The sequence below is a fragment of the Mauremys reevesii genome, linkage group 9, assembly GCF_016161935.1.
Source record: "Mauremys reevesii isolate NIE-2019 linkage group 9, ASM1616193v1, whole genome shotgun sequence".
Lineage (NCBI taxonomy): Eukaryota > Metazoa > Chordata > Testudines > Geoemydidae > Mauremys > Mauremys reevesii.
The window spans coordinates 80,970,043-80,986,367 of record NC_052631.1 but is presented as its reverse complement, the minus strand read 5'-3'; the positions used below and the strand labels follow the sequence as shown (position 1 = coordinate 80,986,367).

Sequence of the window (16,325 nt, the reverse complement as noted above, 5' to 3'; positions counted from 1 at the left end):
TTACCTCCCAGGTTAATTAATGTTTCAGATCTTACCCAAATACACGCTACAGCCAATTCTTATTAACTAAACTAAAATGTATTAAAAAACAAAAGAGAGAGAGCGAGTATGGTTAAAAGGTCAATATATATACAGACGAGTTCAATTCATTGAGGTTCAGATTCATAGCAGAGATGGTGAGCTTTGTAGTTGCAAAGAGTTCTTTCAGAAACAGTTCATTGGACTATCTCATATTCAGGGCATACCAGCATAACTGGAACCTCAGTCTTGTGACTCAAACTTCCCCTGATGAAGCCTAAGCAGATCGGAGATGTCAGAAACAGGACCCAAGGATCCTTTTATACAGTGTTCTAGCATCCACTTGGCCACACAGTCCTGGTTAAACAATAGGCTTTTGATGTAACCTTTTGCTTTCTAAACATTACCAGTAATTAGTTATACAAATTAACATAGGGCAATTTATCCATTAGGCAGTCTATTACAAACTTCAAAGAGACATATAGACAATGACATTATGTTACCCAAGATTTATCCACATGTTAATATTCCCTTTTGATCTCTGAATCAATAGTTATAGTGACAGACAGGAACTGTCTTTTTATGTAGCATCTAAGATACACACAATTAGTATTACTTCTAACAATATAGGTTTGAATTTCAAAGTTCTAGCCCATTTAGCATGAGTGGCCATAATTATCATTTGCATACCTTTCTAACATCACTTTAAAGATGGGCTTTGGGTCATTCAGCCTGCAAGCTGTTTAACCCTTTCTAGCCATGAGTCAGAATACAACATCTCTATCATGCCACTTGTCCCTACCCCCAGAGCCTCCTGTCCTCATTCTTACGTCACTCCTACAGTGTGTTCCAATATCACCAAGTGGAAACTAGAGTGCCTGGGGCTGAGGGATATTAAAGTCCTCTCTCTCTCATCTGCTGCTTGCTGAATCCAAGGCCTAGTGTCAGAAACTGGGATGGAGATGGTCAGGCCTAGCAGTCAGAGCTGGAATTAGGAGTAAAGGGCATGGGTGGAGCAAGGCTGGAGCAGGACTAGGAGCAGGGCAGCTGCAAGAGTAGGGCTGGAGCAGGCTAAGGCCTGGGGAGCCTGTTGCCGCCATCAGGCAGGACAGAGTTCCAAGCCTTGGAGTGACATTGAGCAGACTGAGCTGCTGTTTGTTCCACCTGTGGGGCTTATATAACTGGTCTGGAAGTCATATGACCAGTTCCTGGCTTATGGATTGGCTGGAGCTTAGCCTAGTACAGGAGTGGAAGAAAGAGGAGATTCAGTTTAGCCCATTGCTACTCCTGCTACTCCAGAAATGGTGGGAATCTCAAGGTCAGCCTTCTTCCACCTTTCCTAAGCTCCACACTGCTGCTGCAGCTCTGGCAGGGACCAGTGTCTCTTCCCTTCTTGGTGCTCAGGCAGTGGGGAGATGTTAGGTTTCTGCTCCTGTGGGGTAGCTGTGCGGGCATGCACTCATATCCCCACTCATGTTGGCTGACACAGAGAAACCTTCCAGTTTCAAAGGGAAACAAAAATATTAACAGTATTGTTCAGTTCCAAATTGTATATAGCTCTGCACTCTGGCCCTTTGTAGAATCACTGTCTGGCAAATAAGAATCAGGATCTTTTTTAGTTGGTCTACTCCTCCTCTCCACATAACAGGTCCCTGTTAACACAGAGGAACTTTCCAGTCAAGGGATCAAACTGAAGAGCTTCTCTGATAGCAAGGAAGGGGGCTGTGCAATTCAGAACGTTGTACAGATAAAGTTCTACCTCCTTGTCTTCCCCTCCCTGAACCTGCTTTCTCCCTCCTCACTGAATTCCCCATGTGACACCACCTCTTCTCTTTCACCACCAATGAAAATCTCTTCTTGAAATACGGTCTTCTTGGTGTTTATAATGCTGTCTTTCCAGATTCTCCTCCCTCTCTCTAATTGCTCTTGTAGTGTTTCATTTGGTGGGTCCTCCTCATCCCCTCTCCAGCCTTCCTAAGGGGGCCACAAGCATTCAGCCTTGGCCTGGCTCCTTCTCCCCTTTACAGCCTATCATTGGAAGAGCTTATTCAAAAACACCCCTTTGACTATCATCTTTATGCTTATTACTTCCAGATCTATCTACCTCTCTTCTCCAGACCTCTTTCCGTCTGTCCAAACTAAAATCTTGCCCTGCCTTTTGAACATATCCTCATGAATGTCCTGCCGTCACCTTAAGGTCTTCACAGGGCCAGTGCAACCCATTAGGCGACCTAGGCAGTCATCTAGGGCATTAACATCTGCAAGGCGGTGACTGCGGTGGCCGGACCTTCCGCCGCCTCTGTCGGGGCTGGCATTTTGGGGGTGGGACCTTCCACCGCCTAGGGCGCAAAAAATCTGGCGGCGCTCCTGGGTCTTCATGGACAATAGTGAACTCATAATCTTTCCCCTCAAATCAATCTCGCCTTGCTTAGTCACTGTGGGCAACATCACCATTTTCCTTGTTATTCCATCCATAATCTAGGTGTTATCTTTGAGTCGGCCGTCTCTCTAGACACAAACATCCAGACCATGTCTAAATCTTGCCACTTCTTCCTACACAACCTCTCTAATATTCTGTCTTGGCTCTCAGTCCACACAGCTAAAACTAAAACCATCTTGTGTTTCGATAAATGCCATCCCTTCTGGCCTTAACAAATACAAGCTTGTCCACTTCAAGTCCATTTAAAATGTTGCTGTTAAGATCATCTTGGTTCATCACTCTGACTACATCACTCACCACACCTTTGCATGCCTCACCCTGGATCCCTTTCTCCACCACATCAGAACAGTGGTTTCCCCAGGAATTGAAATTAGGGGGGGGGTGTTCGAATTTACAGGGGGGGGTGTCAGGACCAAAGAGATATGAATAAAGTATATGTTTTGTTAGGATAATGCAAATTTAACATAAGAATAATGCAAGTTACACCAAAACGCATAACAGGTCTAGATTTCTAAAAAAATATAAATTAAAAAAAAAATTAAATTGACTTTTGAAAAGTAAGCCATCATGGGATAAGAGGGAAGTCTTCTCATGGATCACTAACTGGTTAAAAGATCGGAAACAAAGAGTAGGAATAAATTATCAGTTTTCAGAATGGAGAGAGATAAATAGTGGTATCCTTGAGGGGTCAGTACTGGGACCAGTACTGTTCAACATATTCATCTGGAAAAATGGGTAAACAGTGAGGTGGCAAAATTTGCAGATGATACAAAACTATTCAAGATAGTTAAGTCCCAGGCAGACTGCGAAGAGTTACAAAGGGATCTCACAAAACTGGCTGACTGGGCAACAAAATGGCAAATGAAATTCAATGTTGATAAATGCAAAGTAATGCACATTGGAAAACAATCTCAACTATACATACAAAATGATGGCATCTGAATTAGCTGTTAACACTCAAGAAAGAGATCTTGGAGTCATTGTGGATAGTTCTCTGGAAACATCCACTCAATGTGCAGCAGCAGTCACAAAAGCAAACGAAATGTTGGGAATCATTAAGAAAGGGATAAATAATAAGACAGAAAATATCATATTGCCTCTATATAAATCTATGGTACATGCACACCTTGAATAGTGTGTGCAGATCTGGTCACCAATCCTAAAAAATATATATTGGAATTGGAAAAGGTACAGAGATGGGCAACTAAAATGATCAGGGGTATGAAACAGGAGGAGAGATTAAAATGACTGGGAATTTTCAGCTTAGAATAGAGATGACTAAGGGGGATATGATAGAGGTCTATAAAATCTTGACTGGTGCGAAGAAAGTGAATAAGGAAATGTTATTTAATCCTTCACATAACACAAGAACTAGCAGTCACCCAATGAAATTAATAGGCAGCAGGTTTTAAAAAAAACAAAAGGAAGTACTTCTTCACATAGTATAAAGTCAACTCAGGGAACTCTTTGCCAGGGGATGGTGTGAAGACCAAAACTATAACAGGATTAAAAAAAGAACTAGATAAATTCCTGGAGAACAGGTCCATCAGTGGCTATTAGCCAGGATGGGGAGGGATGCAACACAATGCTCTGAGTGTCCCTAGCCTGTTTGCCAGAAGCTGGGAATGGGCAACAGGGGATGGTCACTTGATGATTAATTGTTCTGTTCATTCTCTCTGAAGCACCTGGCCTTGACCACTGTTGTAAGACAGGGTATTGGGCTATATGGACCATTGGTCTGACCCAGTATGACCATTCTTATGTAAAAATTAATTATAATAATAAAAATGTTTAGTACAGAAACTCCCCAACATAATGACCTTTCAAGATAGCAACAATGTGAGATAACAACCTTGGCAAATAATGCATTTTAAAAATCTTGGCCTACTAGAAAACATTTATATACGTTTCCATTCCCAGTCACAGATCTAGCATTCTGGAGCAAAGTGACTAAAATATAGTCCAACAAACAAATGTTTACTTAACGTGCCCCTCACTTTCCCCTCCACTGCACTCCACTCACTGGTGTTGTCCTTGGTCAGTGGAGAGTAGACTCAGAGTTCAGAGGTGCTTTCACGTGAGTACACCTTCCAGGTGGGGGACAAGACGGCACCTTGCTTGTTCCTCCAGCTGCTCACTGTTCGCTCTGCCACGGCTGTTTGTTGTGCCACTGTTCACTCTACCGCTCTGTTGCCAATGGCCCTGCACAGTCACCTTCTGCTGCCACCTGCCACTGTGACCTCTGCGAGTTGGTCTCTTGAGGTTCCATCAGCTCTCAGTGATTTCAGCTGAGCTCTCAATGGGGTAACCTCACTGCTAGTGCAGTCTGGGCTGTCTCTTACACAAAAACATTGTACCCACAGGAACACTGCCCCCACAACAGGACTAAGCACGTAGACCTGCAGTGGTCACTTAACAGAACAAAAGACTATCTATGGAGCCTAATCAGCTCTGTCTTTAAACAGTGGAGAGGGACAGGTCCCCACCCTCTCTCTTGATGCCTTCAAATCATCACAGGCTAAGTACAGTTCTACTGCCCTTTACTCATACAAAAAGAACAACATTTCATCCCCCCTTTCCCCCCACATTCAAGTGGTTTGTAACCCAGCCCCAGCCAAAATCTATCAGTTGGACAACACAGCTCTGCTTGCTGGATACCTAGGTAGATTAGGTGTGAATGTAAATATAATCTGGCCCTGAAGCCTTTCCCCCCAGCCCCAGCTCATCACTGGCTGTCAGGGAGAGCTCATTTAGACTTTGCTTACAAATCATCATTTGAAATTGTTAGGTTGGCCAACATCACCAAAATTAATGCACTGACATCATAAAAAACAACAGCTGTATAAGGAAGCAAGGAAGCTAGTCTCTGTTCATACTTTTCAAATCTATTATACTTTTTCAGCTACACATATTTTATCATACACTATATAAGCTTTTAAAGTGTGTATTAATGTTTCAGTTTAAATTCAGATTTCCAAACAGTTACTAAATTGGTATGTAACTAGCTCACAAAACTGGGTGGGGGTGTTGGGGAAATTCAGGGGGGGTGTAGGGAAATCACTGCATCAGAAACAAGCTACTGTACTTTAATAATCTTCACAGTTCAGCTTCATCTTACCTATAAACTCTAATATGTGTCAGCTTCCACCTCCGCTCTGCCAACCATGCCAGCCAGCCGTCATCACTTATTAGTCCTTTTTCCTCACAATCACTTTCATGCTGCTCTTTAATGCTTCGGAGAAGCATCTCATGAAATCTGTCCCCTACCCTCCTTCAGATCCCTTCTAAAAACTCCTCTTTGCTGGGATGCCTACAAAGCACTAGAGGACAGCTAGGCATGGGGCGTGCTGTGACTACTGCCTGTTTTAATCAACATGATGGATTTACTGCTACCTCGTCCTCTCCCCTGCTTGTTTGCTGTATCTTTGGGGGTGGGGGCTTTTCTCCTTAATTACTGTGTGTAGGATCTCTATACACCCCTTGCCATTTGGGGCAGGGGCTTTTGAGGAGCAGTATCCACAGAGAGACAGCAGCACAGAGTTAGTCCCTGGGGAAATGAAACTGCACCTGCCTGCCTAACCTGTGTGCTTGGGGGGGTGGGCTGGGGAAGAGAAGAGGAGGAACTGGGAGGTTACAAACCTAAACTGACATGCCTACATAACCAACTCCACAGCCAGAATAGTCTCTATGGCTAGAGCCCTCCTGACATGAGCACTTAGCCTAGGGTGACCAGACAGCAAGTGTGAAAAATCAGGACAGGGGGTGGGGGGTAACAGGTGTCTATGTAAGAAAAAGCCTCAAATATCAGGACTGTCCCTATAAAATTGGGACATCTGGGCACCCTAACTTAGCCCCAAACCGGCCCAATGCTTGGGGGAAAGGCACCGTGTGTCCAGGGTTGGATGGTGGTCGGGGGTCGGTTTTTGTTTCTTTCCTGGGAGAGAATAAAGACAAATCAGGAGTTTCCCCCTATCTTCGGTCGGCCCCGTTACTCCGTGCTCGGCAGGCACAGGGGCAGTCCCGAGGGGGCCCAGGGAGTAACCTGGAGGCTGCCCGGAGCCAGAGCGCTTCTGTGGGTCTGCGAAAGGACGGGGCTTAGCCAGGCGAGCAGCTTCCCCTCCCGCAGCGGGGGTGTGTGTGTGTGTGTGTGTGTGTGTGTGTGTGTGTGTGTGTGTGTGTGTGGCGGGAGGGGGGATTAAAAACACCCGCTCCAGCCAGTTTGCAACTCTACAGTTGTCGCGCTCCTCCCCCCCCCCCCCGGCCGTCTCTGGGGCTGTAAAACCCACCTCAGTGGCAAGTCGGGAGAGGGAGACAGAGCCCATTGGCTCTCGCACGTGCAGCATGTCATCCAGCCGGCTGCATATAACAGGAAAAGCGGGGCCCGCTCAGCCCCAGTCACTGCCCGCCGCCTCCAGCGCGGAGCGGAGCGATGCTGGCAGGGACTGAGAGCAGCGGGAAGGGCTGTACTGGCCCCTGGGATCGGACGAGGTCCGGGCGGGGGGTCCTTCTCCAGGGCAGACACTGCACCAAGAAGCAGTTTGGGAGGCTGAGATGTGACCGGCATTAGGACGCGGTGACAAGGCAAGGGAGCAAGCTGCCGGGGCGGGTGGCGGGGAAGCAGCAGCAAAGCCCCCGAAGGAGCGAAGCGGCCAAGCTGGAGGCAGAAGCCTGGAGCCCAAGTGACTGAGAGTTGGCCTGGCTTGCCGCGGTTAAACGAGCCCCAGCATGCAAGCCGGGCTCTGCCCCCGGCTCCCACCGCCGAGCTGCCCTGCCTAGCGGAGGAGAATCGCTCCCACTCCCCGGGAACTTCGCCGCTGCTTCGAAGCCATGAGCAGCCACGTGTGGTTCCCCTTGCAGTACATCGCCAAACCCTACCGCCGGGCACAGGCCCGCAATGGCTCCGACTTCTTCTCTGCCCTCTACGGCTTCCCCAACCGATCCGCCTTCTTCCACGGCGACTTGGACCTGGACGACCTGGGGGACTTTGACAGGGGCACCCGGTACGAAGGGGAGTCCCAGAGCCGGACGGTGAAGGCGCTGCTCATCGTGGCCTATTCGGTGATCATCGGCATCTCGCTCTTCGGCAATATCCTGGTCTGCCACGTGGTGATCAAGAACAAGAGGATGCATTCGGCTACCAGCCTCTTCATCGTCAACCTGGCCATGGCGGACATCATGATCACCCTCCTGAACACGCCGTTCACCCTGGTAAGCGGCGCGGCGCCCGCACCAGCTCCCCGGGGCTCACGGCCTGGGGCAGCAACGCTCTGCCTGGGCCGCTGCCCCCTGCCGCCCCGCCGGCCCCTTCCCGGGAACCCGCTGCCCGCTCCGCGTGCTATGGGCCGGCCCGAGCAGGCAGCAGCGCTGCGGCGGGAGAGCGCCACAGAGAGCTTTATAGCGAGGGGGTCGGACGGTAACTTCCGAGAGTTAACTTGGAAAGCGAGTCCTAGTCTTGCCCCGCAGCCTTTACTGTCAGGTTTGCAAAATGCGCGCGCGCGTGTGTGTGTGTGTGTGAGAGAGAGAGATTGTGTGTCAGGGCTCTGGGAGGGGTGTGTGGATTCATTGTGTTTGTGATTGTGTGTCTGTGGCGGGGATGGGGGATACGCAATCAATGCCTGAACAGAGACCACTTTCTTTTTCTTTCCGCTCTCCCTCACCTTCTGTATTTCCAAGGAATAAAAATAAATATCCCTGCATTGCCTGCTCAAGTAGGGACCATGGTTAGCTCCTCCACCTCGTCCCTCTCCCCGGGCCACGCAGGAATCTGTCCACCTCGTCCTGCCACACACTCAGTCTCTCTCTCTCTTTTTCCTGCTGGAGCGAGCAGGGCTTGGCAGTCCATGCACCCCAAGCAGAGTAGATAAAGCTGTGGAGTGTGAACCTGACTTTCTTGCAGGATTCAGGGGGAGACACAGGCGTCTTACTCCTATTATTCATCTGAGGATGAAGAAGAGGGGAAGGCTTTGCACTGTGAAGTACACCCAGTTTTCTGTGGAAACTGAATAAGCAGTGTCTGTCCTTGTGAAGGTCCCTAAGAAACAGGTTGATTTCAAAGGGAATGGCTGCGTGTGTGCTGAGTCGGGGCCACTTCACACAGACTGTGTAGGCTTCCCATGCTGGGGGAATATGACCCCTGAACTCCTGGGTTTGGGTGATTGGATTTATTAGCTCTGGGATTAGATTGCCTTTGTCTTCATAATGAAATCTGGAAAGAAAAGAATAGAATGAGAGGGAAGAGTTAAAGTCCCATCTAGTCCACTGCATGCTAATGCATAATTTTCCCTTCTGTATATCCTGGAAGGCTTTGTCTAGTCTTCTTTAATATCCCAGATAATAAAGCTTCCCCCATGTCCCCTGAGAGACTTTCCAGTCTAGTAATGTCACCATCAAAAAAACTTCCCCAGTGTTCAGTCTGAACTTTTAAAAAAGTAAGACAACTAGGATGAAAATGTAAACTCTGTAGAGGAAGAATGGTGCCTTCTTTCACGTTTGTACAGCACCTAGAACATTTGGGGCATTGCTGGAAAAAAGTAATAATTACAATTATCCTCCCCCACAAAAAAAAAATCCCTACATTGACTTTGCGCCAGGCAGCGTGGGATTCTTATAGTGTGAATGGCACAGTTGTTGCTCAAACACCAACAAACAAAACCTCATTGGGAATAATAGGAGGCTTCATGCACTACTTTCCATGACAGTTTGTGATGCCACGAGGAGATCATTTTCAAAACATCCACATCCCACTGATGTCAGTGTGATTAGACATAGCATCCACATGCTGCATAAAATAATCCACAATAAGAAGTGCAATGTTAAAATCCACGAGGAAGGCAATCAGTGTTATAGTGTTATCTGGTTTCTCAACTCAGAGGGCCCAGTTCTCTTCTTGATTACAATAGTATAACTCCAGTGACTTCACACGTGTATCAACAGCATGCCCCCTCCCACCCCCACAGGACTGTGACAGATTTGTTTGTTTGCTATTTCTGCACTCTCCTTCTGATCCCCTTGTGCCCTCAGCTTACTTTTCTGCAAAAATGGGTATGGTACATCAACATCACTTTATAAATATATTAACTATTTAATTCTCACAATAACCCTGGAAGGCAAGGTTACTAATATCCTCATTTTGCATCCACCATCTGATTTTACCGATGATGCCTATTGTTTTAATCTACATTTGGCATGGCCTGTGAGTTCAAATATTGTTTGTTCTTCAGGTGCGATTCGTAAGCAGTACCTGGGTCTTCGGAAAGCTGATGTGTCACATAAGCCGGTTTGTCCAGTACTGTTCTGTCCATGTTTCTGTGCTTACCCTTGCAGCCATTGCACTGGATCGACACCAGGTATGCATCACATAACCCTGAATTTAAACTCTAGCAAATGTAGGGATACTTTAGAGAAAACAATCAGTATTCAACTTGTTAAAGCCCAGCACCTTGTGCCCTGTGATTTCATGAGCATCTCAGCTTTTATCTTTAAAAAAAAAAAAAAAAAGTTCTAGGCATTAAGGTTGTGGAGAAAAGCTTGAAAACATGACCCGAGGGTGACCTGAAGGATGGAAACCCAGAAAGCAAATACAAATAATTTAAAAAAAAAAATTAAAAAATTGCATGGTCTTTAAGCCACTCATGACGTTTTGTGGCCCAACTCATGATTTTTGGGTGCGTGGAGTTGGCAACATGCAGGACTGTACCATTTTCCTGTACAAAGAAAAAAAAGAACAGGAGTACTTGTGGCACCTTAGCGACTAACATTTATTTGAGCATAAGCTTTCATGGGCTATAGCCCACTTTATCAGATGTATAGAATTTTCCTGTATATTCAGCTGAAGTTGGACCTATTTTTTTCCCCTACAAAGTTGTTCCCTGCAAATAGTGAAAGGAAAAAAAACCTCTACAGTTTTGTTGCATCAGATAACATGAGTTCATACCTACTCCTTTCCATGGATGATAATAAATTTAGCATTTGACTGGATCCAGATTATTGTTTCTGACCCTAACTATTGTGCACTAGGATATAAAATTGCATAAGAGTGCACTCAGGTGTGGGTTGCCATTGTTTCTAGCACAGTTGGAATTAATATTAACAGCTATTACTGACAAGAAATTTCACTAGACAAATGTTACAGTTAGACAAAGTTCCAAAAGAATGACGAACCCCACTAAGTGCTCAGATTGTCAGTTGTGTATGCCAGCTGCTGTGAGAAAATGAAAGCAACTGCTGGAAAATGTTTTTTTTTTTAAACTGCTAATGTTTAATAAATTTCCCCATTCGGTCACCAGAAGTTCCAGCACTATAACACTCAAGAGCAAAGCATTGCATTTCACAAGAAAGGTGTTTAGAAATACCATATTTTACATATTGCATGATCAAAGATTGCAAATGGTTGGGGAAATAAGAACCAGAGCCTTAGTCTGACTGCTTAGCTTTGCTAGCAATTCATAAATATTATTTTAACTAAGGGAGAACATGATAACTTCCTCTAATATTGGCAGGATTTAAATAGCTCAGGAGTGAAATTGTTTAACAAAAGTCCAATGGGACATATCTAGGAGTAAGGGGATGCAACTGAGCAAGGAAAAGTCATTTCCTGAAATGAATTTATTTTCTAATCCTGGGATGTATCAGAGTGTGGAGCAGCTGCTCAAAAGAAGTGATGGGAGCCCTATTATCACTTGGGACTTTGATAATTGGAAAAAGCACTCAAGAAAATAGTGGAGGGAAGAAACCTTCATTAGCAAAGAGACGGTTGGGATGATTTAAATAGGCGTTTTTCATTGTCAGTGGTCAACATAATCATCTATGCATTGTGTTGCTCAAAGGTCATCACGGCTGGTCTCTGAAGCTGTGTTTGTGGGTGGCACCCAATGTGTTTCTTCACGTTGCAAGCTGTTCCAATAATTTGTATTTAGAGAGAACTTTACATTTCTAGGCACTGTACACCCTAAATATCCTTCTCCAAAGCCCTGTGAAGTAAGTATCGTCATCCCTGCTTCACAGATGGGGAAAAATGAGGCCCAGAGAAGTGAAGCGACTTGCTCTAGTGCCCAGATGGAATCATTGTCAAAGCTGGGATTATTTCCAACCCTGCACTCAGTCCACAAGATCAGGCCGCCTCAGCGGTGGAAGACTTGCGTCAGTTTTGCTTTCCAGGTCTCTACACAATGCAAAGCTATAATAGCATTTGAAAGAGTAGCAGTCAGGGTGACTTTTAGACCATGATTCTTGTGAGCTTCCTTCAGCAGCAAAAGCAACGAGCAGCAAAAGCAATGAGCAGGAGGGTGGAAAATAAAGCAGCTGTTACACACACACGCGCGCGCGCACACACACACACACATTTGTGCCACACCATCGCCAACACAGTCTGGGGCTAAACCCAGCTCTGATGTAAATGTGGTAGGCTTCAATGGGCCAGGCACTAAAATTGGTCCCCACAGTCATCAAATCCGCAAAAATCTCTTTCACATCAACTGAATGCCAATGTGGGCATCATTGTTACATGACCTTGTTACATTACCATCACTTACAGCTAAAGCCTGATCTGTTCCCATAGTAATTGGTGCTGACTTTGTCTGTTGTCTTTGTGAACATGTTTGCTAGCTGCTGCTAAATTCAGCAATGGAGGTGGGAGGGAAGTGTCCGGCTGCTGATGCGATACATCACATTCCAGAGTTAATCTATGTTTTTGAACAGTTAGTCCTGTTGTTATCAGTTCAGAAGGGTTCAAATGGAGTCTTTTTAAAGCCTGCTATGAGAAGATTTAACATGCTCTGAACTATTTGTCCTCCTTAGGTTATAATGCACCCTTTGAAACCCCGGATGTCAATTGCTAAAGGAGGAATTTGCATCATTATAATCTGGGTTATGGCCAGCTGCTTCTCTCTGCCCCATGCCATCTACCAGAATCTAGCAAGATTTGATATTGGGTAAGATGTATAAACAGGGGTAGTGTTTTTTTTAAGGAGCTGCCTCAATTTAACAGCCATAAATTATAAACACACATGTTTATTTTTTTCTGTTAGTAAAAATTAGCTGAAAATTGGCAACTGGAAAACCATTTAGTTCAAGCAGCATGTTTCCACTTTGAGTTTCTCTCCAATGTTCAATGAAAATCAAAGGAGTCACTTTTATCTTTATTAGTCAGTTCCATCTTCATTTTTTCAGTGCAGCAGACACTGCAGAGGGAGGTTCATTTTAACTATTTCCATTAGAATTGACAGATGTAAATTGGAATAGGGTTTTTGTTTTTCCGTGAAGCTTTAATAAAAGTTTTTTTTTAAAGTAAATAAAAATCTACATTTTGGCCCAAATTTGAGTTGAAGTTGTTCACTTAAAGATGCACTAATCCATGTGTCTGAATGAATTCCTCTATCTGTTTACCATATGTGCCCAGCTATCTTATCTTATTTTATAAGAGGCCTATCCCCTTTGTACTACATGCTTATGATTGTGGAATTGACGGGTTTTCTCCTTTTGTGCTCCAGGAACAGAACTATACGAATGGTCTGTCTCCCCAGCTTCCCTCCTCCTGCTGATCTCTTCTGGAAGTACCTGGACTTGACTACTTTTGTACTCTTGTATGTCCTGCCCTTGCTTGTGATCTCCATCACGTACACAATGGTAGCCAAGAAGCTCTGGCTGAGGAATGCCATTGGAGACGTCACCATGGAGCAATACTTTGCCCATCAGAGGAAGAAGAAGATGACACTGAAGATGTTAATGGTGGTGGTGGTGGTTTTTGCTGTCTGCTGGTTCCCACTGAACTGCTACCTGGTGCTCATCTCCAGCAGGGCCATCCACAGCAACAATGCTCTGTACTTTGCTTTCCACTGGTTTGCCATGAGCAGCACCTGCTACAACCCCTTCATTTACTGCTGGCTCAATGAGAGCTTCCGCTCTGAGCTCAAGTCCCTGTTGTGTGTGTGCCGGCGAAAAAATGCAGCCCAGAGCCACGCACTGCAGTCCATCTCTCCTCCTTTCAGGCATGCCTGGGCTGAGAATTGTCATTATAAAAGGGGCAGCTGCTCTCAGAAAGCAAGAGCATCTTCCCAAAGAAACTCTGCAAAGACAGACATATCCAGCGTCCAGCCAATTGTGACAGGGAGCTAAGCCACTGAACTGACAGTTAATCGAGCTCCCTGGGTCCTGAATCTAGAAAATTGGATATTACATTTATTTGTATTAAGTTACAATCACAATCAGGAGCAATTGCACAGACTGGGTAATGGGATATAGAGCCTTTAAACTTAGGAGAAAGAAGACCTAATTACTACTATATATACTTTGGGGTGACAGTTTATTTTATGGAGAAAATGAACAAACTAAAATAACTTAATACTTTTGATTTATTAATTTATTCAAGACTGATTCATAACTTTTACAACCACTTTTGGATTTGTGTCCCAGGGACTTTGCCTACTATTTGAATGGTAGGCACATCCAGTATATTATGTTTGTCTTTCAAAAAGTAATCTTAAATCAAGACAATTGATTATTCTGAACTGCTTAGTGTAGTGTTTATTCCTTCACCACAGACAATAGTGCTTCTCAATAACATTTAAAATGATCAAATGAGAACACAAGCTAGGTGTATGCAAAATACACCAAGAATAAAACAAATACAGTTCCTTTGGTCATAAAGATTATTAGTAGCTGCAACAAAATACAAATGAAAATTTACCTTGCAATCTCTGATCAAGCAACAGTGTCACCGGTGAGGTAATTTACAAGAATTAAGGAACTGATGAAACTGACTCCTATCTATAGTTGCGCACAGTTTAATATGTGCTCTCAAGATTAAACACATGCAAATAAGACTTCTGGGTCTCAGTCGAGTACAGGACTTGTAAAAGGAAATTGTTTAAGAGGATTTCTCAATTTTTCTACTCTGCCAGGTTTTTCTATTCTCCACACACAAAAAATATTAATTTTTGTTCAAAAGTTCATAGCATATTTCATTTTATGAGGTCTTTCATGCCTACAACTACTAAATCGCATATTTGACTCTAACACAGGTTAGGAGTGAGCCAAAGTCATTGCCTTTCAACAGCTTTTCACTGGCCAATGTGAAATGAGCTGGTGATCTCAGTAAAGCTCCTAATGGACAGGTGTCCACAACACAGAGTCTACCACTGCAATTGGCAATCTTGGCAGATTCAACGGAGAGCCCAAGGACTGAAAGGGCTATGGAGTCTAAACTCCCTCTCTCACCCTTGTAGATTATGGTTGAAGTGCTTTTACCAAGGTGTCTGTGAAGAATATGGACGGATTTACATTTCTGTTATCCAGTTTGTACCTGCTCTTTGGATAAATATCAGACTTTGCAGCCTCCAGGGCTATATCAATCTAGCAACTTCTTATCGCTATCAATTTGCTAAGGAAACCAAAATGGTGTTTTATTATTGTCACTAATTGGGGTTTTTCCTAAATCAGATTAAAATTATTTACAGGTATAGCTTTAATCTTTTGATTTTTATAAAGGTGTATCTGAACTATTCATAGCTTGGCTAGTAAGCTTCAGAGGTGGGCCTTTGACTGTCTGTCATTCTAATGTCACTTTCCACAATTAGTGACTCTTCCAGCATAGGAAACATGCCAACTGCTAGCACTTTGACAGTTGAACAAAGCATGATGCTTTGCAAAAAGCCAGATGGTAACCGCATTTAAAAAAAAATCATTTTTCGAATTAAGAGAGAAATGTGCAGGTTTTTCATACTTGCTGAGAAACAGAAATGGTGGAATTAAATGGTGCTGAAGTCATTCACAAACTCAGATATGAACTCACGCTTATATTAAAAAACCCCACTAACTTATGCTACAGCAGTGGCTCCAAACACTGCAGTTTACACTAGTGATGCTATTGTGCTTGTGACTTATTTCATTTAGGGGAATGTCTGAAAATATAGTCAATAGATATGCTGTTTCAGAACACTCAGGAGAGCATCTTCAAAAAGGGGTACAGAGATCTAGACAACTGATGGACCAAATTCATCCTGGTGTATAGAGCTGCAGTTTCTACTGAAGTCAGTGGGCACCATGCCTACTTATGCTAGGGCTGAATTTGGCTCAATAACGGTAAATATCAATGGGCATCATGTGAGCACATCACCATTCGTAGCTTTGAAAAATTACCCCATAAATGAGTATTAACATTTTTCACTTCCTTACAATAAATCAGCAGTTCTCTCACATCAGTTTTACACTGATGGAACTATTGATTTCAACACTTCCTCTCAGATTACACTGGCATGAGAGGAGAATTAGATTCATATATATTACTGTGCTATTTCTATCTGAAATATGAAAAGAATAATTACATTTCACTTTATTAACCAAAGGCGTAACTGTAATATATACTGAGCCAGATCCTTGGCTGGTGTAATTCAGCATTGTTCCACTGAATTCAATTTATCACAGCCAGTTTATCCCAGCTGAGCATCTGCGCCCACTGTTAAATTGGGTGAAGAATTTTAGAGAGTTTTTTAAAGTGGAAATAAAAGTACTTTGCTATTGAAACAGACTGGGACTATGTAACCTGGTAATTCATTGGTCATTAATAAAGAAACCAGGAAACCCAGGAACAACTAGGTTGTGTCATTCATGCCTCTTCTGATCCATTGCAGGTTAGGAGAGCAATTGTAGCTATGGGGAAGAACCAAAAATATACCAGATAAAAGGAAATATTGATGTCATGTTCCTTAAGATATCAAAAGCCCATTTTCATTTTTATCCCAAATTTCTTTAATAAACTTTCTGTTCCTCTTGTATTATTAATGACGGTACTCTGCCTTAACTACTCAGTGCCTTTTCCATCCCACATTTGCACACAGAATATTATACAGGAAGATGTACCATAGAATTGAAG

General features: G+C 44.0%; 1 protein-coding gene across 1 annotated transcript; it reads left to right on the top strand.

Annotated features, from left to right (window-relative positions):
• The first annotated feature begins 6,865 nt into the window (after positions 1 to 6,865).
• On the top strand, positions 6,866 to 13,771 carry LOC120372131 (probable G-protein coupled receptor 83). Its single transcript, XM_039488908.1, has 4 exons — positions 6,866 to 7,666; positions 9,679 to 9,804; positions 12,254 to 12,387; positions 12,946 to 13,771. Exons 1-4 carry the CDS (start codon positions 7,286 to 7,288, stop codon positions 13,568 to 13,570), a joined length of 1,266 nt encoding a protein of 421 aa, XP_039344842.1. The 5' UTR covers positions 6,866 to 7,285; the 3' UTR covers positions 13,571 to 13,771.
• The last annotated feature ends 2,554 nt before the right edge of the window (positions 13,772 to 16,325 follow it).

Coding starts and splice junctions, on each gene's coding strand:
- LOC120372131 (XM_039488908.1), top strand. CDS start 7,286: ATGAGCAGCCACGTGTGGTTCCCCTTGCAGTACATCGCCAAACCCTAC. Junction 7,667..9,678: donor TGAACACGCCGTTCACCCTG/GTAAGCGGCGCG, acceptor TTTGTTCTTCAG/GTGCGATTCGTAAGCAGTAC. Junction 9,805..12,253: donor TTGCACTGGATCGACACCAG/GTATGCATCACA, acceptor TGTCCTCCTTAG/GTTATAATGCACCCTTTGAA.